The sequence below is a fragment of the Hibiscus syriacus genome, unplaced genomic scaffold (genome assembly GCF_006381635.1).
Source record: "Hibiscus syriacus cultivar Baekdansim isolate YM2019G1 unplaced genomic scaffold, ASM638163v2 tig00110597_pilon, whole genome shotgun sequence".
NCBI classification, from domain to species: Eukaryota; Viridiplantae; Streptophyta; class Magnoliopsida; order Malvales; family Malvaceae; genus Hibiscus; species Hibiscus syriacus.
In genome coordinates this window covers 2,957,806-2,984,499 of record NW_024062795.1, presented here as the reverse complement: position 1 = coordinate 2,984,499, position 26,694 = coordinate 2,957,806, and the positions used below count along the sequence as shown (strand labels likewise).

General features: G+C 32.7%; 3 protein-coding genes, 2 long non-coding RNA genes and 1 pseudogene across 7 annotated transcripts in view; 2 read left to right on the top strand and 4 right to left on the bottom strand.

Annotated features, from left to right (window-relative positions):
• LOC120134523 overlaps nt 1-5,100 on the top strand; it is a 16,508-nt gene extending 11,408 nt beyond the window's left edge. The window contains exon 3 of the long non-coding RNA XR_005517175.1: nt 4,967-5,100. This is a non-coding gene — a long non-coding RNA (uncharacterized LOC120134523). The remainder of the gene's footprint in view (nt 1-4,966) is intronic.
• On the bottom strand, nt 684-1,704 carry LOC120134515 (ethylene-responsive transcription factor ERF109-like). Its single transcript, XM_039150944.1, has one exon. The coding sequence runs from the start codon at nt 1,671-1,673 to the stop codon at nt 867-869; it is 807 nt and encodes a 268-aa protein (XP_039006875.1). The 5' UTR covers nt 1,674-1,704; the 3' UTR covers nt 684-866.
• LOC120134508 (abscisic acid 8'-hydroxylase 4-like) lies at nt 4,397-19,595 on the bottom strand. 3 transcript variants are annotated; one of them, XM_039150937.1, is made up of 11 exons: nt 19,591-19,595; nt 13,710-13,714; nt 6,786-6,992; nt 6,341-6,665; nt 6,073-6,222; nt 5,741-5,989; nt 5,570-5,659; nt 5,410-5,488; nt 5,205-5,311; nt 4,983-5,104; nt 4,397-4,741 (listed from the first exon to the last, which is right to left on the bottom strand). In XM_039150937.1, the coding sequence occupies exons 3-11, from the start codon at nt 6,989-6,991 to the stop codon at nt 4,621-4,623; spliced, it is 1,449 nt and encodes a 482-aa protein (XP_039006868.1). In that variant the 5' UTR covers nt 6,992; nt 13,710-13,714; nt 19,591-19,595; the 3' UTR covers nt 4,397-4,620. The 3 variants fall into 3 exon arrangements, with proteins under 3 accessions (XP_039006868.1, XP_039006867.1, XP_039006869.1); XM_039150936.1 differs by lacking the exons at nt 13,710-13,714; nt 19,591-19,595 and adding an exon at nt 7,094-7,119 and having other exon boundaries at nt 6,786-7,013; XM_039150938.1 differs by lacking the exons at nt 13,710-13,714; nt 19,591-19,595 and adding an exon at nt 7,094-7,119 and having other exon boundaries at nt 4,983-5,101; nt 6,786-7,013.
• On the top strand, nt 5,417-25,514 carry LOC120134524. Its single transcript, XR_005517176.1, has 3 exons — nt 5,417-5,546; nt 22,748-22,755; nt 25,505-25,514. It is a non-coding gene; the product is annotated as an uncharacterized LOC120134524 (long non-coding RNA).
• On the bottom strand, nt 19,645-21,760 carry LOC120134506 (ferredoxin--nitrite reductase, chloroplastic-like). Its single transcript, XM_039150933.1, has 4 exons — nt 21,385-21,760; nt 20,942-21,296; nt 20,572-20,860; nt 19,645-20,470 (listed from the first exon to the last, which is right to left on the bottom strand). The coding sequence occupies exons 1-4, from the start codon at nt 21,758-21,760 to the stop codon at nt 19,730-19,732; spliced, it is 1,761 nt and encodes a 586-aa protein (XP_039006864.1). The 3' UTR covers nt 19,645-19,729.
• LOC120134514 lies at nt 24,081-26,694 on the bottom strand (annotated as a pseudogene).

The window sequence follows — 26,694 nt, the reverse complement described above, 5'->3', positions numbered from 1 at the left end:
ACAATTCACTTTTGGTTCTTGCTATTGAATTTCACTATGTGATTTTTGTTACTTAATAATATTTTTTTAAATCATAAATTTATTATGGAAAATAATACCGTTATCTTATTATAAAAATTATAGTTAAAATTCTATTTTTTTTTTAGGTGTGAAGTCGTCAAGTCTACTTACCAATCATTGCTTTGTACTCGTTTTCTTAGGAGTATGACCTGAGCCATGATCCTTGGAGGGTCCCAATTGCCATCTGGCGGCTAGCTGACACAAGCCAAACCTCCTTTTTGTTTTCTGCTGCCTTGTCTTTCATCAGGTGAGATATTACTTTCCTCTTTTTCCATGATATATATACATATTTAAAAAATTTCACGTTCATTTCATAGTTTATATTTTAAATGCATAATAAACCTTACATTTATCCTTCTTAATAATTTTATTTTATTTTAAAATTGAAATGTTTATCTGAAATGTCATTTTCATAGTTCATTTCACTTTCAATTGGGTGCTTATGCATGTTCCAGTCTCATATATGGATTGAACTTTTAAATTGACTGTATTTTCCAAGCCAAATCGAACCCACCAAGTGCTCCTGGAATTTGCAGTTGCAGCGTCATCTCCACAATCATAAATGCCAAAACATGATTTTGAATGTCAAAGAAGAACAAAAAAAGAACAGAGACCAAAAACTACGGGAAATATATGCCATTTGAATTATTTGAAGAACGATTGTACAGTTGCTTCATTGATGAACCCTTTCCTGCAACTAATACAGCAAGAAATAGCCTTTTACTTTCCATTTTTAACGGAAGCAATGACGAGCAAGAAATAGTTAAAAAAAATGAAAGCAGCAAAACAATAATTTCGACTGTTCATTAATCAAGTCCCAGAGTCGTAGCAGAATCCGAGGAATTATTGTCCCAATCAAAATCCGTCGTCATCATCATCATCCAATGTTGAATCTCATCTTGCCCCATTCCATCCAAAAACTCCGTCCCCACTCTCATTTCCGTGTCCCTTCCCGTGTTAAAATTCATCCATCGGCTATTTTCTTGATCGGAGACATCTACAGTTGTCGCTGCTGCTGTTGTTGTTACTTCGTCATTGCCGTAGGTTGCCGGGAATGGGAAGTTAAGTTTAGCTCTTGGTCCGCGGAAATCGATGGCTGCTTTATCGTAAGCCCGAGCAGCTTCCTCCGCCGTGTTGAATGTTCCGAGCCAGACCCTGGTTGCGCGTTTCGGATCTCGAATCTCCGCCGCCCATTTTCCCCACGGCCTTTGCCTAACTCCCCTGTAGTTTTTCTTTACTCGTTTTGTTTTACTAATAGTCGTCGTCGTCGTCGTTGTACCCTTTTGTTCTTCCTGCTGACTTGGCGGGAAAAGATTGCACCCCAAGCAGCCGTCAAAATTGCACACGTGGCACTTATCCATAACTTCACTCGTTTGAAATAACACGCTCCCACTATCAACAGGACCGGCGGGAGTGGAAGTCATAAAGGAACACAAACCGGATGGAATATCGACGGAGGCGGCGGAGGAGGAGGGGGTGATGCCGGTTATGACGTTTCTCAGGGCGGAGACCATGACGGAGAGTTCGTGTTCAGGAGAAAGACGGTGAATCTGTGGTGGTGGCGGCGGCGGAACCGATGATGAGGGAGCTGAGCTAAGTTTCTGTCTTTTCATGGGCTTCTGTATATTTGTAGTGAGTTTGTCTTTGGGGATTTACTTCTGACTTTTGAGATTTTTTTTTTTTGAGTTCTTTTAGTTCTCTTTGTTTTCTGGGTGTTAAGGTTTGGATTTTTTGAGGAAATGGGAAGTGAGCGGAGGAGCTTTTATACGGAGACTTGTAAGGACTCTGACGTGGCATGCCAGCTGGAACACTTACCCCACGCGGAACTCTGGTCATAACTTGTAATAAAGGATTTGAAAGTGCTCGCACGTGGTATTTAATTGGGAATGTAGAATAATAAAATTAACATGTGGCAACTATTATGAGAGTAACGCTGAAAACACGCGGGATTTGGAAACAAAGGCCCAATTTCTTCGACACCCAAGAAGTTTCGTCTTACTGATGCTGAAAATTAAAATCTGTATCTACACTATTATTTAAGTTAAAAATAAATCAAAATGTTAATTTTTATAAAGTATTTAATGATATTAAAAATGATGTTTAAAACAATTTAAATTTAATATTTAAGAATTAAACACACGACTAATATATTTTTACGATTCACTTATAATGATTCATTAAATAATTATTTTTATGTAGTATATCTTATGTTATTCAATAATGAATCTAGTAAAATATAATATACACTATATGTCTTATTTCAATTAAATATTTTAGAATAAATTTATCTTGGTTAAAAATATAAATGTTAGGTGAATTTTTGAAAAGTATCTCATATATAATGGAAGGTTGTTAGTACCATATTATAGTAATGCATATTAGTGTTTATGTGTATCATTTTGAGTTTGTCAATATTTTTAAATATTTATAAATTTATTCTATGATGTGATGTTTAATATTTAAATAAAATATATTTTATATATGTATAAATATATTTCAATTATATACATATATTCTCAAAAACTACATACACATAAATATAAAAGTAGTAGTTAAATTTAATAATTTAATTTAATGACAATGTTTAAATCATTATTTTTTTAAAAAAAATTGGATTTCATAAGAAAAAAAAATTAAGTTATAGAAATTTTAACTAGTTTAATTAATAAATGAAGCAATTAAATAATAAAAACTACTTTGACCATATTTGTTTAATAAATTTGCACTTTATAACTCTTTTACCGATTCACACAGAGAAGTGATAGGTTTTCAGTGAACGAAATCCACAAGATATATTATTGCGTACAGTCAACGGAAGGCCTTAATTAAAATGCAAGGGAAACAGTTTAATGTCATTTTCAAGAACAGCTAGTGATTTTAACAGTGAGGTACGGTGGCAGGAAAAACGTACATGTGTGTCACTGGGAGTTGAAGTAGCTGCCAATTTGCGACAAGTAAGAAGTTATTAGGGGTTGACAGTCAAAGGGTCCGCCCCTCCCTCCGCGTTTGACAAGTTCAAATGCCCCAATTCGCCACATCCCATCCCATCCCATCTAGAAGGAATTCGGTTTCGTCTGAGTTTGGACCAAATTTGAACCCAGCCCTAATCCTACACCAACCCATTGCCCATTCCCAACTCAGATCCAATTCTCAATGCTCCTGCCTCCCCCACCAACACCCATAAAAAGATTTTAGATATCATGAGTGAAGCTGTCTTTATATGGAATCAATGCCGAGGAATTTGTTTTGCAAGACAAACAGGCTTTTCACATCTACATGCATGAACCGTTGTCTGCTGTAATACACTTTCTTTGCCTTTCTCTTCAAGTAAGCTCTAAACATGTTTTCGACTGTCAGTTTTTTTTTTTATCAAATTATACATTCTGCTGAGAACATTGTTGAGTTATTCAAATATTTTCGTTCAAATATAAGTAGTTGTCTGGTTGTAATGTACTTTGTTCTATATGGGGCTCCCCATTCCATACTAGTCACTAGACATGAAGAAAGCATGCCCTTAACAGAGAATGTGCCCTCCAGCCGAAGGCACCTCTGGTTTTTTGCCCAACCAATGGATGGACACGTGGCCTTTATTATGCCCACTTGTGCACACTGCCACGTGAAATCATTGTGCACATGCTTACACGTATTGCCTAGACAAGAATGGCGGTGCATTGCAACCTTGCAAATGTTCTGTTAATTTACCTATTTATTATGGGTAGTTCCTAGGCAAGTAGCCTTATTACGACAAGAAAATTACATAAAACATTTTCAAATTATATTAATGATTAAAATTTTATGTTAATAATAAAAAGATGATTAAAAATTTTCAATTAATATCTTTCTCCTCTCTTAGGTTGTGGGTTAGGTTTTATACGTATTAGAATTATAATTTTCTTTTTCCTTCTTTAAGAAGTTATTATTTTAAAATATCTTATTTAAATTTTATAATTTTTTTGTAATTATCTAATTAGACAAATATTATTCAATCACATAAAATATTACAATAATGTTTTGAGAAATTACACTTGCTCAATTTCTTAATAACATGTGTATTTTTTTTATTATAAGCTTAATTTAACTTCCTTACTTTAGAATTTCCCATTTATTATAAATTAAAATAAAAGTTAAACGAAGAACTCAAGAATAATTGGAAAGAAATTATTCTTAAAGTAGGTTTCAGGTTCGAATAATAATATCTATAAAGTGTGTACACATTATTAATATACTAAAATAATTATAAACAAATACTAATTTTTAATCGCTCTTAATTATTTTTAAAACAAAAAACTTGAAGGAGTAGTTGTGAGAAAATTGGAGAAATCATTTTTTTCATTACTATTTTTTTATTGTAATCGATAATATAAATACATATTCTAAAGGAAAAGTTAAACAGTTACTAGCTGCATAAATTACAATAAGTTAATAATTGTAGTAAATGAAGGTGAAATCTGATCTGATATGATGGATAAAAAAAATAGCAGGGTTTGGTTAGGAAGCAGGAAAAGTTCTGGTTGCTGCACTGCTGGATGGATTCTTTGATTTATTTCCCAAATTCGTCAGTTATGGGCACATACCTTGGGAAGAACAGCTGGATTGTTTCCAAAATCTGGCTGGGAGTCCTCCTTGAGGTACTGGAAATGGGCCATATTGGATCCCACTTTCACAGCCCACCACCTCCCACCTGCAAATAACATATTGTAATCCAAGTAAATTATACATTGGGTTACTAGATGTTCAATTCAGTTATGTTTTATAATCTGAGTGAATTATTCTAGATATTCAATTCAGTAATATTTTGTAGTCCGAGTGAATTATACATGAATTGTGTTACTAGATAACTAATTCAATCATATTTTGTCATCTGAGTAAATTATACCAGAATTGTGTTACTAGATATCTAATCTAGTTCGAGTGAATTATACCTGAACCGTGTTACTAGATGATGGATGAAAATAAGAGCCTCCAGCTTGGCTAGTTCGTTGCCTGGACAGGCATGTACACCACTGCCAAATGGCATGAAGGTATTGGGTTTTGGAGCTGCCTGCTTGAACCCATATACAGGAAAGGGGGGGGGGGGGAACAACAACAACAGTAAGCCTATGCCAATCATTTGCCTATAATCTTTATAAAAAAACAGTAAGTACCTTAAATCTAGATGGATCAAAGCGTTGAGGTTCAGAAAAGAATTCTGGGTTATGATGAATATTCCTGAACAATGGCATCACTTTCCAACCCTTGGGTATTAGGTATCCTGCACATGTAAAAGTTAAAAGAACAGTAATTAATTAATGCCACCTTGAATCCAATACATATAAGAGAATATTCCAGTTAAGTCTTCAATTTATTTACCCTTGTATTCCACATCAACTACTGCTTCCCTGAATGTGAAAGATATGATGCTTGCCATCCTCAAGCTCTCTAGTAAGACCTGAAATTAAATCCTCAAAACCTTAGAGGTTTCTTGAAATCCTTGGTTGAAACAACATGTATGACTTTGAACAGTTTATACCCTGTGTGTAAGAGTCATGTTCCTTGTTTGTGCCCATGTTAGATGCCCCTCTCTTCCACTGTTTGACTGGCTTATGGCCTTTTGCTCCGTCTGCAACAATTGTGAGAAACCATGAATCGAGACGTTCGATTTTTTTAAGTCGTCTTCGAGTGGAATAGTAGGATGATTTACCTTGAAAGCTTCGAGAAGCTTGGGGTCATCATGGAGGAATTTAAGAATCCATGTTATGACACTGGCAGTGGTGTCCTGTGCAGCAAAAAGTACTCCAATGATGTTATCAGCAATCTGATCTTCAGTCAAAATTTGTCCCTTTTCATCCTTGAAGTTCAACAGATGTCCCAAAAGATCCTTCTCCACCAACCTTTTCTCCTTCCTCTCACGAATTATTTCACCCAGAATCTGATTCAACCTTTTCCTTGCCTTTTCAATGAGGAGGAAAACAATTTAGAATTGCCTCTTGAGGTATCATATACACATATCTTTCTATGGTAAGGAGTTCTTACCTGGAGTGCTTTATGATATGCACTCCCAGGAATTTTTGTGGGAAGAGAGTTGTAACCTTTATCCAATATCCGGTAGTTCTCCTCTAACTTCTCCTTGTAGCCTCCATCCAAGTGACCAAAAATTGAAAGAATGCCGACATCGAAAGCGAACTGTACATGTTATAAAATCATGATACAATGTGAGAAAAGTGAAGAACACTGTAGGGCAATTTAGATTAGCCAAAAAAAAAGCACTCTTTAAACAGGTTAGAAATATGTTTAAAAATACCTTCTTCATCTCAGAAAAGGTGTTCATAACTTGTCCAGAGGCAGCCAATGAGTCCAAGGCAGAGAGAGCTATGCGTTGGATATCGGGAATTAGCTTCCTGATGGAATCAGGGGATAGCGACCTTTGAACCAACTTCCTTAGCCGAGTGTGGTACTCGCCCTGGTGAAAGAAGAGCGCGCAAGGGCCAATCATCTTCTCTTTGCTTTTGGGGTAAGTTGGTTTGAACAAGTGAGCATGAGTCAACAGCACGAACCTTGCAGCTTCAGGGCTAGCCAGCATGACACATGGACAACCAAGTATTTGGGTTTTGAATATTTCTCCATATCTGAAACATCAAAAGGGAAAACAAAGAAACAAACAATGGCAGCAGGCACCATCCGAGTTCAGTATACCAGAACAAAGGAAAATGAAGAACAAAGCCTGGTAAGGTAAGAACAACGGAAACCTTCTTTGTTTTGTAAGAAAGAATATATTTGGGTCTTGAGAGTAAAGCTGAAGAGTTTCCCCAATATATGGCCAACCCATTGAACCTGGTGGAAGCTTAGGTCTTCCTATACGAAACCCTCTCTTCTTCTTCCTAAGAAATGGATATGAAAGAAGAGTTGAAAGAAAGAGAATCACGTATAGTAAAATGAAAAGTGTAGTTTCCATTGGGAAAAAAAATGAAATCCTTAATTTCCTTTTTCTTTATCTGATGAAATTGTGGTGTTGCAACTAGCAGGGAAGAGGTTACAGGAAAAACACAAACATCAATGGTGAACGATATACTTTGGTTTGAAGTTGAGAAGGTTATGGGGGAGTACTTTATATAGAGCGGGATTAAATGAATGGCAGAAAGTTTGATAGGGACAAAATTCATTATTTGTGGTTTTGGAAGGATTGTCTATGTAATTAGGCTTTTACAAGAAGTTAAAAGAATCTCAATTCTCAAGTAGAAAAGAAAAAACTCCTAGAAATTACTCAATCGAATCGACAAAATTCACTATAGCAGGAGAATCGGTAAATAAATTCTCTCCCAACTGTTGTTTTCTACTTAGCTTAATCGATTCCACAAGAGTATGATCCCAATCATTTAGTTGCCCACTACTTGTTTGAACATTCAGTCAATTTTCCCCAAGTTGTTCTTGTTTGAACATGTTGTCAATTGGAATTTTACGTTTGCAATATAATAACATGTAATTTACAGTTAGTCTTATTGTGGTCTTGGTTCCTGTATAATAATATTCACATGTTGTCAGTCAATGACATGGATAGAACTAAGATATCAATTTAAAGAAGACAAATATAATTAATGATAAAAGTTTTTTTTTTTTTTTTTTGAAAAATGGGTACTTTGTATTAGGCAACCAAAGTACACCACCCCAAGGATCTCATTAAAAAACCTCTCTAGACCTAATTAGAGGAAAAAAAGTGAACCTTGGGATGGAAGAAGACTATAAAGACAAGAAGAACCCAATTACAACAAAACCTGAACCGAATACTATACCACCAGAACCGCTCATAACAAGCTACAAATGAATGGATACGTATTACCCCCTGTTGGAGCTGCTTGATGAACATTAGAAAAGAACAACACAGAAGGAAAGACATTCGGTTGAATACACGACCAAAAACAAAACATACTGCAGACCAAAACAAGATAGCACCAAGAGACGAACGAGAAGAATCAGGAAAAACTCTTCAACAATAAAACAGTGCTGAAAAACTTCAAAGAAAGATGCTACATGATCGAGCAGCCCTCACGAAATTCCAATTCGAAATCAGTAGCCAGACTGGTCCACCCAAAGCAAAAGCCAAAGTGAACCACACAAAGCTAAAACAAACAGCTCAAAATCGCAGCACCAGAAATCTCCATTACAGCACCCCACGAACGATAGCTTCCGGGTTTCGAATAAAGTCAGACACCACTGGTAGAGACAAAATCAAATTAAATTAAAACTGATTATAATTTTAACAATAACTTTAAAATGTTTTTTTAAACTAAATTGATATTAAATCTAGTCATAATAAAAATTCAATAATATAGACATAAATTTCATATAAAAATAAAAAATGTAAATTCCACATAAAGGGAATATATAAATTCCATATCTTATTGGTAGGCTGATACTAACCTTATCTTCTTCTTTATATATGTATAATTTTTTCACTTTTCTTACAGTCTAAAGATGATATATATATAGTTATTTTATAAATATAATTAACATAATCACATATATTTATTAAATTATAATAATAAATAAAATAAAATTAATTAGATTTAGATTAGGTTTTTTAATTGCCGGTAATGTGATTTTCAATCAATGAAATAAAGTAATTCATTAAGTCTCTTGTTTTTAAAGGATGGAACATATTTTTTGTTACGGAAAATAATTCATTTTTCAACTAAAATTAAGAGAATCATAATTGTGATAATTTGATGTGTGAATGTTTGTATATTTTTTAAAAATATATATATTTTATTAACTTTTAAATTTATTTTAATATATCTTAATAAAATTGAAGAAATAAAAAAACTACATTTTTCAAAAACTAAATTTATTTTAAATTTCCTTTTTAATAGAATTAATTTCGTTAAGTAGTTAGTACAAAAGGCATAGTAAGAGCAGGTAACTGAGCTCTACCGTATTAAGCAGTGTTTTTTAAAACTGGATCGGATCGGTCGGTTCAATCGGGAATCGCTGCCTAGTCTAGTTCATTTTACCCCGATTAAACCGCTATTAGTAAACCGTAAAGAACCACTGAATCGACTGTGAACCGTTCGAACCGGTTCAACCTAAATGTTTTTTAGTTTTTTATTAAATATTTTTCGTATTTTTATTTAATTTTTAAATAATTATGATGTCGTCCGATTCTTCTGACCGATCTAATCGTTTCAATCGGTTAAACCAATAAATTGGTAGTACAATCTATTCGCTGACCGAAACTGATAATATCTATTTACTAGTGAGCAATGAACACTAACTTAAACTCGACGCATTTTAAAGGCAAATCGAGTCTACTCGGCCGAGGCGGGACCCATTAGTGATACTTGCGGTGCATCATAGCTCACAAGGTCGAGCCGTTAGGATCTTCTCGTTAAAAACAACCAGATCAGCCAGGGCCCATGCCACGTCATGGGGTACCGAATTCCTCGTGGGAAAGCAGACGTGGAAGCTTCGCGAGTGTGAGACGGCAAACGGGAAAAGGGACCCACCTGAGAATTTCCCCATAAAAACATGTGAAATAAGAATCACAGTGGTGGAGCCAGGGTCAAAGCATAGCTGGAACGTACACGTGTTCTGAATCTGGTGATCTAGAGCGAGAGAGTTAGGAGACGGAGAGCCGAAACCAAAGCAGTTTACATCTGAGTTGCCGAGTGTGCTTAATTGCTTATACAACATCAGTAAAACAAGAGGCAATGGTCGTCTACCAAAGGCCAAAGGCCAAAGGCCAAAGTCCGAATGTAGTTAATTATGTTATGATTTTTTCTTGGTACGTGTATGTTTCATTTCTTTTTTAAAAGAATGAGATATATTTTCTTTACAAGATATAAATTTTAGATATAGTAGGGAATTTCAATTTTGTTCAACGTAATTGATTTTTAATCTTATTTTTTTATCTTAGATAAAGACGCAGATTGTAACTGAAAGTACTCTGTTATACTTAGCTCAACACGATCAATATCGACTCTACCTTTTGATGAAACCAAAAAAATAACTTTGATGACCATGTTGTTAATGATTTAATGATCTAGTACCCTAATTAAACCCGAAGCTAAAGCTTAATATTCAAATTTAAGTAATTTAAAGTTCAATAATAAAGATAATATACATGTTAAAGGTTAGTCATATTTGGTATAATTTATCCTAAAGTATAATCTATGTTATGTTGTTTTTCTTTAATATTTTTCATGTATATCATGAAGTATAATGTGTTTTTATTACTTCATCTAATACTTATGGATCTACCATTCATATTTTTTTTAAATAATATGAAATAATTATAAGGTAATATATGTTTAGAAATTTTGTATTTTATTAACAATTCACGTTCTACCATTCATAATTAAAATAGTTTTAATTATTGACATGTTTCATATTAATATGATTATTTTTTATTATATACTATATTGACAAATACAAACCAATACTTTTTATATACAAAATAAGATACTTAAATGACTCATAACTTGTTAACTACTAAATCCTAGATAATTATATTTAAATATATTTGAAGTCACAATCTCTTAAATATTACAACAACAATAATATCAACTAAACAACTCATACATAACCTAATTAATGTGTATGTGGAACTTTGCAATCCATGCGCTTACCAACTTAAAAAGATGTTTAGGCAAAGAAGCTTGAGAAAGCAATAGGAAATCATGTCCTAATTGCACTCTTTTCTAATATAATTTCTCTCTTTACCCACTTTTTCCCATGTTCTAATTGTTAATTTACTTATCAAATCTTTGTGATAAGTGATGATATTATTCTTAGTGTTGTTCGTTGACCGCCAATATTTATTTTATTTTATTATAGAATAAATTTATTTATTTTTAAATTTTTAATAATTCAGTCTTTATGATTCGTTTTCTATGTTTTTATGGCACATTTTTCTGTCTTTATGAAACATTTTTTTGCCATTGTTTTCATTTATCATTTTTCTTATAGTTGGATTTGACATCGTCACAATTAATCAAGATGACTCTTATTTATTATCATATTGCTCTTCACTGCTTTGCACTTTCGGATTGGATTTGGATACGCGATTTGCATTCATGGGTAGTTTTTTTACGTCACTCGACTCTGATTTGTCATTCATCGGTTGTCTTTCAATAGCTTGATTTTTTTTGTGATTTGTTTATCGATGTGGACATATATGTTCATATTTACCTTTTATTCGAGTTTATTTGATTATTTTTTATCTTTCTCCTTTTATGGCCCTTGTGAGATCTTAGGTGACTAGTTTTCTTATGTTAATGATTATAAGAAAAATATATTCATTATATATTTAATTTGCAACAGTGATTATAAACTTCCATCGTAATTTTGATATTTTATACTTTTATTAAAAAGTTTCTATAAAAAAAATACTTATCTAATCAAAACGTCAATTAATCAAATCCCAAGCCCAACTTTAAAAGTTAACCATACACGATGCATTCCAACATTTCTTTCGAAATATTAATAAGTGGTAAAGTACAGTGATAAAATGCATTATATTTTTAAAGAAAAAAATTAGATTTAAATCATAAAAAGAATATTACTGAGAGAAACAATTATAATCTTCGAATATGAATTATATAACGAATATAAAATAGGTTCTATTCCACATCAACAATAATTCAGGCGGCCTATTTTGTCTGGTCTTTTTATATAATTATTTTGATTTGGTGCATGGCCATTTCTCCATGGCTTTAATCGAATCCAGAGTAAATCAATAAATTGGAGATTCTAGTTATGGGCAGGTTTTGACTTAAATTGATCAAACTGGTTTGGCTTTATCTATTTATAGGAAGAGCCAACATACGTTTGTTGTTTCAAAATTGTACAGTCCAGAGGCTATATTAATGGCGACAGTACTTAGTGAAGTAATTAACATAAACAAACTTTAATAAACATGTTTGGTGAATTCATCAAATGACTTCGATGGTAGAAATAAATATTATCTTAGAGATTTTGGATTTGAGTAGTCACGACTATAAAGTAATTTATACATTGTCGATGGATTAAGAAAACTTTGAACAAATAATAACTTATAATCACTCCAGACTATTAAAAAAAATAATTTTAGTGTTACAAGGATTTGAGCATCACTAAGGGAATAAGGGATGGTGAGTTCTTCGATGGGATATATGCAAAGTAGTGAATGTTTTGTTGGATTGATTAGCAAGAAGATTGGGGCTAGGGCTTAGGCAACACGCAATTCAACTTGATATTGTTCAGAAATTGGAATCAGAACTGGTCCAAAATTAAATCATATCCAGGAGATCCAAGGCATGGGAGTGCTTCAAACTTCTTTCCATCTCCATGCTTGTAATGATGTCAATGTTTAGCATTGATGGACCACATAATTTAGGGACATGTAGGCTTACTAGGCTGGTCTTGAAACAGAAGAAGAAAAGGATTGGAAAATCCTTCATATAGATTTCATTCCGATTCATGGTTGAGTAAAGAGAGAAAGACCAGAGCAGTACGGCACTGAAATCTCTCCATCCTTCTCACTTTTTTCTCTCCAACGATGGGCACTGCAAAAACATGGCTAAATATGCACTATTTATTCCACTTGTGACACATTGCACATGTTATGCTGATGCATGAAACAACTAAAGAAGGGAAGCTATTAATCATTAGTGTATATATATCTATATTAAAATAGCTTTTAAACCTAGGTTTTTTAACTTAAATATCAACCTGATAACAATTATTTTTTGAGATTAACATTTATTTTAAATTATTTTCAAGATTAACATTCTTTATGTAACGTAAAGTAAAGATAGATCACGTCAAACATATCTTTAAAAGTGTGACCTATAGGACACGTGTTCTGTTTACGTAACGATATGATTGCAAAAGTCTTATCACAGATTAGATAAAAAAAAGGTTAAAAATTTTAAAAAAATAGATATATATATATAAATTTTGTCTAAAAATAATAAATATAATGTATAGTGCGTGTTAAAGGTACATATTTACAACAAATCAAGTGGAACAACATTAGATGGTGGCACACGAGTGTGTATGCCGTGTGGTTAAGCATTCAATTAGTGTAATGAGTTTTCTTCATGTTTAAAAGGTTTATTCTAGATGTGTCCCCCTTATCTTAGTTTTCTTCATGTTTAGATACTTATCTCAGTTTGGACAATAAGGGTTGGTTCAAGTGGTAAGCAATTTAATATTGCTTAAGTAAGGTTTCGAGTTTGAATCATTGTATATGCAAAAAATCCTTGTTGGGAGACTCACCCACCAAAGCCAAGTGTGCGACGTAGGTCGGTCTGGATTAGTCAAGACAAAGTCTTGGAACATGAAGGGCACTTAAAAAAATTATAATTTCATCTAGTAAAATGAGACATTAAATCTCTTAAGTAAAGTCGAAAATTTAAATATTGACTTTATAAATACAAGAATATGAATTGTCAAAGATTCATTTATAATAAATTTTTATAATATTCGATTTGAATTATTCAATTAATAAATAATATATAAAATAAAAAAAATAACCGACAAACTTTATTTATGATTTAACTTTAGAAAGATATGAAATGGATCGGTTATAACATCACTTTCGATAAGCTTTGGTGTTGTACGGCTCTTGTTTGCTATGGAGGGAGTAAATTTTAATTATGGGATTGAGGACATTGTCATTAACACACATGGTTTTAACCCACTGGTTTTCCATAAAGAAGAGGTGACTGATTCTCAAGTTTTGAATTCTAGCTTGTCAATATCTGGATAGCAATCACGCACGCATTAGCAAGCAGCACAAATTAGGTTAAGGTATTCCATTCAGGTCAAACAATGATTTTGATCCCTCCAATATGCTCAAATTTGAAATTCAATTACAATACTTTAATTTGATACAATTTGATAACTACTTTATTGTATACACTTAATCTAAACAATTAACACATTAACTATTCACTTAAACTACTAAAGTGGGTTTTTTTATTAGTCTGGTGTGATTATAATATATTATATATTTAAAACTTTATTAACCAATTGATAACGCATAAACATCTTGCAGACACGATTGCTCGAACCCATAATCTCTAGGGAGAATAACATTCCATTCACCCATCTTTCTTAACCAACTCATTATATATTTGGACCAACTAATTACATTAGTGAAGAGATAAAATGATGTCAAATAAAAAAAATAAAAATGCAAGTCAATAATTTGAATAGAATAGTTAATTGTGTTGTTGTTTGGACTAGCTAAAGAGAAAGCACATGTCGAGTTCTTCTATTATAGGAATTGGTTCAAACTAGTCCTTCTATTACTAAATTGATCGATTCTATATTAATGTAAATAATCAATAAGGCCAAATTTTAATAGAGTTAACATTTATTGTTTAAAATATGACATACTTTTTTTTTAATTTGCGGTTCAACCCTAAACAGAATATTTTATTTGTATAACTATAAAATCTATAAAAATGTTAATTTTGTAAAAAGATAATAGACATTTTTCTTAAATAGTAAACGTTAACTTTGTAAAAATTTAGCCTTATTTAAATCCTTTTATGAGTACAAGGACTAAAATGATCAATTTAATGGTAGAGGATCTAATTAGACTCGAATCCTATAATAGAAGGATCTGCAAGGTACATTCATTGACCAACTAATGACATCATTAAAGCAGAGACATCAAATTATACCAAATTAAAATATAAAGCCTAGACGTAAATTATAAAAACATTATAGGAACCAAAATTATAATTTTACCTTTCAATTTAGGGTGCTTGAAAATCTTTTTCACCGAGGGCCAATATTTCCTTTTTAAGGTAGAAATTTGGAAATAGAAGGTTCGATACCCACAATTACGTTGTCGCTTTCTTTGTTTCAAGACTTCAAATATTCTATTTCTATCCAAAATTAAACTTTATTGCTGGCTTATTTATTCTCAGTCCACGTGGAAATTTCTAAGAATATAATAACATTTTAAATAATTATTTGATATATTTATAGTAAAATTTTTATTTTTATTAATTATCTTATTTTATTATTATATATTTTAAATTAATATTTAAAATGTTTGATTTCAGGAAAAAAAGTTGTGAAGTTTTATTAAATTATTAATTACTATTTTTTCTTAATTACTATTGCACTGACTGTCAATATGTAAAATAATAATTCGATTGATACTATATAAATAAAACATACAAAGATAGATTAAAATCATTTGTGGAATTAAAAATTTTCATTATCAAATATATAGAATAATAATATTAACTTTTTTTTAGAATGCTTTATATAAAAAAAAATACTTTGTTAACGATTATTATTTTGACATTAATAAACACATGGTTCGCACGAATTTGCTCGTCGCTTATCATTTGATTACAACTTTGCCCTTTCCAATATATTCTAACCACGTACAAAAGAAACAATGTGGAAAATCAAAATAAAAATCCTTGAATACTTGGGTTTAATGCTCAATTATTAACCATCCATCACTTTCTTTACCATAATATGTAGTGCTAAGATTTGTGTTATTTTCATGACTACTAAACAACGATATGTGTCTTACTTCCACTAAGTCAACATCATATTAGGTCCACAATTATAGTAAATTAATAAATTATTAATTCAAGTAATAGCTCAATTTTTATAAAATGAATTTTACAGAGTACATTTCTTATAATATACTTTATGTATTAATTGAAATTAATTGCTACAAAGAATATATATCAAATTTTATATTTTATATATCATAATATTAATAAAAAAAATTATATTCAAAGTTAGACATTTGTTACCAACAACTAGATGGTCTAATGAGATGAAGTACTAGATTCCTTAAGTAAGGTTAGATGTTCGAATGTTGACATTTGCGAATGGAGCAAACTGGACTGAGAGAGTCGTAATTGTCGTCATTGCCTCTGCGATACTCGATCCGAATTAATTGATCAATAGATCGAATATCGATAGTTATACTAAAAAAATTAAATATTTATTTATACCACAATAATACTAACATGACCATGCAATAGTAGAGAAAAAGAATATTTTACAATTGAGTAAATTAATCCTTCACTTATAATTTTTTATTATTTTATAAGAGTTTATACTTATATGTGACTTTAATATATTTTAAACTGAGAAATATTCTTAATTGAATAATTTGAAATTTTTATTTTTCTAATTATTTGAGTAAATAATCTCATAAATTACAGGTTATGAGCTGTTAACATATCAAAACCTTTTTCATTATGGATAAATGGGTTCATATGGAAGGATAGAGCAAAAAAGATGCCCTTTCACATCCCTCTCTTGTCCTCAATTTTCCTCATGAGTGATAGTTATCGACTTGGGATATCATGATGATAAGAGATTGTTGGACGAGGAACCTAAGATCTGATAGCTTGAATTTATTTTCTTTTATCTTTTTTTATATTGAACAATGAATCTCTTATTAATTATTATTTGAGTGCCGTATTTAAGAAGAATCAAAATTATATAACTTCAAGTGATCTCCTCGATAGGTCGTTCCGAAACTAGATATTCAAATAAATCTTAAGATTTCTTAAAATAATTTAGTGGTGTCTTCGGAACAATTTTTTTTTATTAAAATATTGAATTAATAGGTAATAAATCTAGTTATTTTTATATAAAAATAATTTGTTTGTATATTCAATTATGTATATTTAGAATTCACTTACACAATATAAAACTCTTTTAGTTTTATACAAATTTAGGATCATTGGATGAATGAAAATAGATGGTCGATATTAACTCATTATTTTTTTTTCAGTGAATATCTTCTCATTTTTTATTATTAATCTCACCCGTCTATTTCTATTCATTCGATATTTTTAAATCTGTGTAAAACTAAAAAAAAACTACATGATATAAAAGTATCATATCTTTATTTAAAATACTATCAAGTAATGGTGGTAGGTAGTTAGTGAAAACACAATGTAATTAAAAAAAACTATGTATCATATTATAAATTAATATAAATTTTAAATAATTATTTGATATATTAATATAAAAAAATCTTCATAAGTAACATTAATACATCGTTATATGTATTTTGTATTTATTTAAAATATTAATTAAAAACTCATAACGATATATTAATATCATTTGTGAAGAATTTTTTTACCGTAAATATCTCAAAGAATAATATTTATATTTTAACTATATTTTTTGGAAAATTTTCTTTCCCTATAATATAGAGGAAATTATTAATTTTGTGAACAAACTAGTATAAAAAATATCCCCCCCCCCACTATGGTTGATTTAACTTGTAAATAATGAAGAGAGACGGATGCATGCTAATATTTCACCAATTATTTTGAAACATTTGGTGGAGACTTGTTAAAATAGTAATTAAAAAATATTATAATCAACCTTTAAATTTTGGGTTAGCTATACGTTCAAAACCTCAACTATCAAGTTTATTTTGTTTTGGTCACTCAATTATTTTGTTTTCAAAATTATGCCTAAAGTTACATTTTATTTTAGTCATCAATTGTTAAAAAAATAACAAATTTATTGGTGCATCATTTTTTTGATTTTTCAATGATAATGTGACACTACTTTATGGTGACACGTTAGCATTATCGTTAATTTTATAACAGCTAGTGGCTAAAATGAAACCAAAACTAAATCTTATATATGATTTTAAAAAGTAGTTAGGTGACTAAAACATAATAAAAGTGATAGTTGAGTTACTAAACGTGTAATTTACCTTTGAGGGAATTCACAAGATCGGTCGGATTTAGTCCAGATTCTTACATGCCACATTGCAGACTCTCTAACACTGAAAGTGCAGTGGTTTCCCTGTCTTCAGACATTTGCCTTTTTTACATTGGAAATCAATATTTTAATCATTTATTGCTCTATTCAAATTTTATTTTAATTTAATTTTATAAATAAATATTTTTTAAACATAACTAATGAAAAGATGAATTTTGGTTCATAAGATACATGTACTATTATTATTGTTATTATATATTTTTAAATGTGATCCTAATATTATAATTATATGATATTTGTTCCCTTTCATTAACGGAGATTAATGTCGGAAATTGGAAGGCAATGAAGTTTGCAGATGTCTCCCAGTACCGGGAAATATCGTAAAACCGCAGCAAATAAGAAAGCGATATTTATTTTTTATATTGGAAATGTTAATTTCGTTACCTAAAATGAATATTTTCGATGTTAATATTTTCGGTAGATAAAATAACATTTTAGGTAGCGTCCGACATTAATATTTCCGGTAGAAAAAATAACATTTTAAGTAGCACTCTACCGGAAATGTTATAACATTTCCGGTAATATCTTTTATTAACCTTATATTAGGTTGTCTTTCCTTAGACATTTCTAAAACAATACGACATCAATTGACCAACTCCGCAAACTTGCAGGGACTGATTGCAACATATGTGGCTGATCGAAATCAATAGTCTCGGAGAAAGAGAGTCGTTTTTTTCTCAGGGACAATAAATCCGACGATTTATCGTTTTCGAGATCTAATAAGGCCGGTTGGATTCTCACGAGATTGGTTGATTTTTTGTTATCTTCTTCTGGTCAGGTATTGATCTCTCATTAATGTGATTGTGGATGGATTATTGAGAGCTCTTTGATTCAAACTCATCGAGCAATGGAGCAAATATGTGGGGTTGTCCCAATGAAATATATGAATCAGATTTATCATTCTTAACTTTTACATATTTGCTTCCTTTGTTGTTGTTTTTTTTTTTGGAAAGTAAGTTAACCATATTTTATAAGATTAGCTGAAAGCGACATTAGTACGAACAATATCATAAATACATTCTGAATGATCAGAAGAGAAATAAGTAATTGATCGAGTGGAAGCAACCCATCGAGGGAGGGTGTGAGCTGTAACGTTTGCCGAACATGTTAAAGATGGATGTGGCCATTGTCGTCGAGCATTCGTCGTGCTTCAACCATGTAAAAACTTACCGTAGAGAGATCATGGTGGCGATAAGCAATTGATGAACCAAATTTGTCGAGTCGCTCTCGACAATCACTGCAGAGATTATGGTGGCCATTGTCGTCGTGCTTCCCTTACAAATATAGCAATACTTGGGTTGTGAGCCCAGAAAGTTATATGTGTATTGCTTGACGATAACCCCTCTAGGAAGCCTTTAAATATTCGTCATCTCAGCCCACTAACAACATTTTAAGACGATTATATTCATAACAAACCTCTATAATATTTTATTGAATTAGTTAGTAAATAAATGAAATATCGATAATTATATTTAAAAAATTAAATCTATAACTTTTTGAAAATAATCTAATCATTCCTATTACAATTACGTCAAGCAATTTGAATATATTCTATCTAAACCAAGTAAATAAGGATCCAGTTCCGTTCATTAGACTTGTAAATTTCATTATTTTTCAGTTCATTGCTTTTTAACGTATATTTAATTACAATTTACATACACGACTTAACCAAATGGGAAAAAGAAAATCTTGAACTGAATATATATTATCAGTAACTTTATTCCGATACATATGCTGAAAATGTTAATACATTTTATCATACACCAAGCTGTTAGAAACATGAGATTCTGATTTGATCATCCCACTGACTGATCACTATCCACCCCGGTACCATTTAAAAGCTCCATTTTTTCTTCCAGGCAAAGCTTGCTTTAAAAAAAACAAATTTAAAAAAGTAATGAACAAACTTGATTTTGATTCAATCTTCCCCTTCTTCCCTCTCTCTAGGGACAGCTCCAAATTGTTCCACCAAAATATCAGCAACTACAGGTACCAAGTCCTTGCAAGGAACAGCCTTCTTATAGATTTGTCCCAAATGTGAGTCACTCCCAATTCTCCCTCCCAAGAATATATCTGCTCCTTCACATGGCTTCCCATTCTCATCCCTTGCCATGCACCCCATGAAACCTATGTCGGCAACTTGAACCTGTCCGCATGAATTGGGGCAACCGGTCCAATGCATCCTCACCGGCCGGGTTACCGACACTAGCCTTTCCACCTCCTCTGTTACCTTCAAGGCCCTAGCCTTTGTCTCGATAATGGCTTGTCCACAGAACTGGTTCCCTGTACAAGCAACTAGCCCTTTCATGAGAATGCTCGGTTCGGGCAAAAACTGGTCTTTCAATAGAGGCTCGTTAAGCAATGCTTCTATTTTCGAGTTCTTGACGTTCGGGATTATGATGTTTTGTTCCACAGTGAGTCTGAGTTCGCCCGAGCCGTATGTGTCGGCTAACTGAGCTAGTTCATCCATGTCGTCGGCTTGTACTCGACCAACTGGAATGTGAATACCGACGTAGCTGAAACCTTCTTGTTTCTGTGGATGGACACCAAAGTAGTCTCTCCTTTCCCAATGCTTTTGAACTAAATCTTCAGGAGATGCTCTCTCTAACTCTTTTTGAGGCATTCTTTTGGCTACCTCCGATCTAAATACTTCAAGGCCCTGCATTTTAACGATGTTTATGAGGCTACAATCCCGGAAACAATTGAATACGAATACGAAAATGAAAAACAAAACCAATGAAATTAAAGTGCGTCACTCACTAGTTCATCAATCAGCCACATCATTCTTGTCTTTTGTCTATTGCCCCTGAAACCAAGATCCCTAAAGGCTTCCAACATAGCTTTGCACAATGGGATCACATCATCAGCAGGGATCCAAACATCAAGAGGAATGGCCTCATCACATCTCTTGCCGCTGAAGAACCCACCAACCAGTAAATTGAACCCGAATCGTCCGTCTTTTGTGGCCGGCATGTAAGCAAGATCGTTGATGTGGGGATGTTCGTAAAGATCATGAGACCCCACCACACAAGCATTCCATTTCCTAGGCCTATTCGAACCAAAACATAACATCAAAAAACAAGACACATTATAGTTTCTAGGAACAATGGATTTGTAAATGAAAACTTACAAGTTGGCAAAGGCCGGATTGCCACGGGAATTGGCGGTAATGAATTGCGATAACAAGTTCGTGTAAGGTCGTGTATCGACGATCTCTTCGGGGTCTATGCCGGCGAGAGGGTTGCCAACAGGGTTCCTCACATTGTCCATGCCACTTTGCAGACTTGTCAAGCCTACTTCTTCTAGACCTTTGAGTATTTCCGGCACATCGGGTAACACGACCCCACGGATTTGCCAGTTTTGCCTGGTCGTAACGTCGGCACACCCTTCTTTCCCGTATTTCCTGATCACGCTAGCTAGGTACCGTGTTTGAGCACTCGTGGTTACTCCATTTGGTAGCTTCAATCTCATCATAAATCTTCCATCTGCACCATCAATAACAGAAGAGAAATTCAACATAATCAATTGCTTAAAAAACAAAAACTCAAAATCAAGGAGAAAAAAAGGCTTTACATTGATGCTTCCTGCGATGGAACAAACCGAGCCATTTGAGTCTAACATCAATATCATCCTTTGTGTGCTTAGATTTCTCAATCTCCTCAAGCGACATGTTCGCAAGCTCATCAATCCCTCCTTCCATGAAAAGCTTCAAAGGGTCTTTCTCAATCTTGACTTTCTCTTGGGGGTTGATGCCTTCTCTGAACTTCTCTTTCAACACGAAGTAACCATCTCTTTCTTCCACTCGGGGTTGCAACCTCGCGGCGTCGACATCCACCGAAGCCGCAGGAGCCGACGTGGGAGCGGCGAGAACCCATGTTCTGGGCCTGACAGAGGAAGTGGTGGAAGGAAGCGCTTGTGGCGTAAAGAAACGAACTGAAAAGGAAGACATGGGGTGGGATTAGTTGTTTGAGAAGCTGGAAGTGAGAATTGTGGTGGTGGTGGAAAGATAAGTGAAGGGATATAAGAGTTTTGGACATTTTTGTAATGGAAACAAGGGGACCTTAAGAGCAGAGGAGAAGTTTTTTTTGGGGAAAGGGGACTCTTCGATGGTGTTAAGGGTCAAGCTCGCAAGCCCCTTGTAAGAAGGAGCTGAGAAACATGGCAACTGGTGGTTTTGTTTTTAGTTTAATTTCGATTTAATATTATTTTTAAGGTAAAATATATCATTAGGTACTAAACTTTATGTTACGTATTAAGTTTGTCACTGAACTTTAAAATAGTTTAATTTAAGAATTAAATTTTAGTTGGTATGGTTTATTAGAGCACTGGGGCGTTAAATTCGAAACGGTGTAATGATTCAACAATTTTGATGTTGGTATGGTGATGGAATTCAAACATATTTTTTATTTCACCATATTCTTCGTTAAAATTAAGATTTTCATTTTAAATATTCCTATTTATTCCTTGAAATTATTCTTCAAAGTCTTTCTTTTTATATGGTTGTCTTAAATATTGATGAACTTATCTCATCATCTTTTATCAATTTAGAATCTTTTAAAACCTCATGAAATTAAACACAAAAAAATCACTATTTTTGAGGATTTGAAGGCTTTCTCGAATTTAACGAGTTTGGAGTGTTTGTTCGAAAATTCAAATAATGAGAAACATTCTTTTGAGAAGATAAACAACATATCTTTAAACTAGTCTCATTGGGCAGTTGTTGGAGGAGATCGAAGCATCAACACATTTAATCTCAAAGTGTTTTATTCATTAGTTTTGAGTGAATTTTGTGAAAAAATCAATATATGAAAGGGATGTAGAAGTGAAATACGAACAAATTGTTACAAATCTTGCAATAAATGACAACCGATGATGGACAATGATTGATCGACAAGAACAATAAGAGAAGTTGATGATTTTCTATACAAAAATAGAGAATATATGGTCATGTCATCATATTGTTAACGATTTAATGGTTTAGTACCCTAATTGGATCTCAAACTAAATCTCAATGCTTAAATTGATTTGTTTTTAAATTTTAGTGACATAATTGATATACAACCTTAAAGTTTAGCTACTAGCTGTGTAATTTATCCTTATGATTTTCTTCTAGAATTGTATTTATCCGACCTTGTTTTTTATATTTAGTTTATGAGTGGATTAAAAAATAATTAACTAAGAAAAGTCAATAATCATACAGCGTGTTTAGAGAAATAGGTACAAATCCCAAACCTAAATAATAAAATGAATATATAAAAGGATACAAATATATATTAAGAAATTTGTGAAAATGGAAAATTATAAAGCATTCAATTCTTGTAACTGGATTTTAATTTGCACTGAAATTTGTTTTCCTTAATGAAAAAGATTTCCTCATAATAATTTAATTAATATTAAGAATGAATGGGAATCGAGGTGTTTGGTTTTGTTTTTGCTTCTCAGTTGGACCTCACTTGCGGGCGGCATAGGGTCAATTGGTTCCGCCGCTACTTTCAAGTTTCATCCCATCCAAACCCTTTTATTATTATCATCACCATCAATTAACTTCAAAAAATTGGGAAATAAAATCATTTAATTTCTACCTTTTAGTATTAATAGTTGTATTATCATCCATGTTCACCTCTAATTATTAAAAAAAATATGGATATTTTATTTTTAAACATAAGACTAATTATATAGTAAAGAGGATGATGAGATGACCATTCATGTATGCTTGTGTTTGTAAAGGGGCACCACACACGCAGAGTTCTACTAATTTACTTTTGGAGCCTTTACAATGAGCCAAGGGGCACTTTGGTTGACTCGCCGCCACTGCTTCAGGATCACTTCATTTGTTTGTTCGCTTTCAATTACTAACAAATATTAAACATGTGGGCTTATCATTCAAAACCACCGCCACACTTTTTAATAGCTTTTATATAAAATAATATCTAATGTACCGTTTCTATTTTTTTCAATTTATATATATTATTAAATAATTTTAGTGGTTAAAGGGAGTATTGTTCTCTCTTGAGGCTCTAGATTCGAGTATTTATATATGTAAAATACATGTGCATTGTCAATGAGTAAAAATTATATTATAATCACTCAAACTATTCAATATATATAATCACTTTCTAGCATTTAATGTTTATGGGTTAACCAACTTAGAATGAAGGTTATATAGTCTGAGGATGAAACTAAACTGTTTAAAAGTTTGAGGATTAATTTAAAATGATAGTCATAATTTTTGGATGAAATTGGAACATTGAAAAGTTTAAGGACCGAAACATAACTCATAAACCATCAACAAACATCATAAGAGGAGAGGGATTTGTGCAACTATTCCAAAATACAAAGTAAGCTTCTCGTAAATCGGCATAATTTGTTCCGGGGATTGAACCATGCTACACCTTTATGATTGATTATATGCATCAGGGTTTTCTGCAAGATACTTCGTTCTTTTTGCAACTGATTGAACATCCGCTAATTCCTTAATATGTAAAACTGAACCGGAAGGAGGAGCAAAATCTTCATTATTTGGAGCACCAACCACCACAGGTATAGTTCCTATAAAAGTTTAACATTTCAGTAATCAAAGGTTTCAACAAAAAAAAACAATTGGTATCGTCATATTCAAGTCCAGAACAAGTGCATGAATTCGTTCCAGCCCGGATTGCAATTTTCCCTATCCTATTTCTTGAAGCTTTTCGATAAATCGGTTGTAACAATTGTTTTCCAATTTTTGGCAAAAAACACAAAAAGAAATCCTTATGGTAACATTTAAGTTCAATTTAAGAGACTCGGTCATTACATCAAACATCAAAGTAATGTTCATACCTGCAACAAGAGACTGGAAAAATTTCTCGGTGACATAATCCTCCTCGTTGGAGTTCTCAAGAGCCAAGCTAAATTTATATCATTTAAGAGCTTCCAGTTTCTCCACTGCAAGATTTAAATAAAAAAAGGAAACCTTGGGGCATAGAGAACCGGTAACCTCAGAAATGCAGGAAAATATTTAAACTAAACAAAAATGTAGACAATAATAACTTATGAGACAACATATAGGACATACTGAAAATTAAGAATATACAACATTTAGCAGTATCAACTTCAAAGTGATGTTTATAATTAAAATAAAGAGCATAAAGATACAAAAATTCACCTTCTCCATTGCGATTTCTATGGCAACCACCATAAGAATCTATCTTGATACTCATCTTTTGAAGCCCAACAAGAGCTCCCAAACGAAAGTTGCGGGCATCACAGTTGGAAATGAAAGCAGCGGCCAAGGCCTTCTCAGTCTTTGCCATCACTGGTGCCATGATATCATACTCAGCCCATGAAAAATATCCAACAGGAACATCCGACGAGAGGCTAGTTGTCATTACAATATTATAACCCCGCCTAAATCAAAAGGTCAAAAAATCTGTTAGTTTTACAGAGACTTCCCCAGTAACTAGAATCCACTTTGGAGCCTAGCTTTCCAATGAAAAAACGAGCACATTCCCAGTAGCGAAAGGAAATAGTAAAATTCATTTATACTGAATATAATGGAACGTGTATTGCCATGCTCATAAGCCTGGATTCCCGGAAACATCAAACATGTCTGTGATGAAGCATCACGTTAGTGTTGTTGTCCAAATATCATAGCTTTGAAGAGTAATCCACATAATATCTTATTCAATATTAAAATCTTTCATAGGGGGAAAAGGCTTGTTAAAAGAGACAGTAGAGAATCAAAGTAGTCCACAATATCATGGGCAAAATATGTGTTTGTTTACCCACCGTGACTTAGCAATATTATTATCTGAATAGTGTGAAGCTGATTCCATTCAGCGCAGCACACTTGCTACCCCGGATTCTTGAGGCAAACCAAAGGCAGCATCAAGTTTCCTATTGGGATCAAGTCCAAACATACAACTTACAAGTTTTCCATTCCTACATACCATGAAGAGGAAGCCAACAATACACAATGAGACATAATTAAACCTAAAACTACTGTTAGTAGGAGAATAAAGAACTTTTACAAAGCCCTGCATCCTATTATCCATATAAAAAACAATGGAGTGTGATATGGTCAATAGTTATCTGCAAATAACACTAATAGTATCCTCACAATTGCACAGACAATCACTGAAAAGTTCAATATCTTGAAAGCTAAGCTATAGTGTTTAATATAAATATCTAAGGAAATTGTAAAAGAAGCACAAGTAGTGAAGGGACCTGCTCATTGCCAGAAACCCAGATGGGATCTTTGCTAAAATTCCTTGAATGAACCACGGCATCTTCTCTCTCAAGCCATTCCTCACAGCTCTCTGTAACCGAGTTCTGATCGCCAGCAACCTCTACTTCATCAGAAGAGCGTGACCTATGAAACATGTCGGGCCAGGCATCTAAAAAGGCGGCGTTTTTAGCGATGTCAAGGCGACCAAGAAACGAAATTTCAGCAATGACAACGAGGGCCACAACTAAGGGCATCAAATTGGACCATTTTCTCCTGTTGGAAACAGATGTAGAAGATGGCAAGCCTTCTTGGGTTCTTGACCCTCTTAGGTTTGAGATAATACCCATCAATCAAAAACAGAGTCTTTATCTCTGTCTCTCACAATCTAGCTCGGGGACTTCAGTGTTAAAACAGGAGAAAAGAGGTAGTAAACCTGATTTTCTTTAAATGTCAAGATATTAGTGAGATGAAATTTGGCGTATGGTTCTTTCTAAGGAGATTAAGAAAAAGAAACTGATTCTGATGAAGAGTTGTCATACAAAAGAAGCTAATAACTTGATGCTCCTGGTCGCTCAGAAAGTCCAAGGGGACGGGGGTCTATGGAAGATGCTGACAGACTGCATTTTTGTTGAAAATTATTTTGGGACTTTTCGCAATTTTTTCGCAATTTGGCTTTG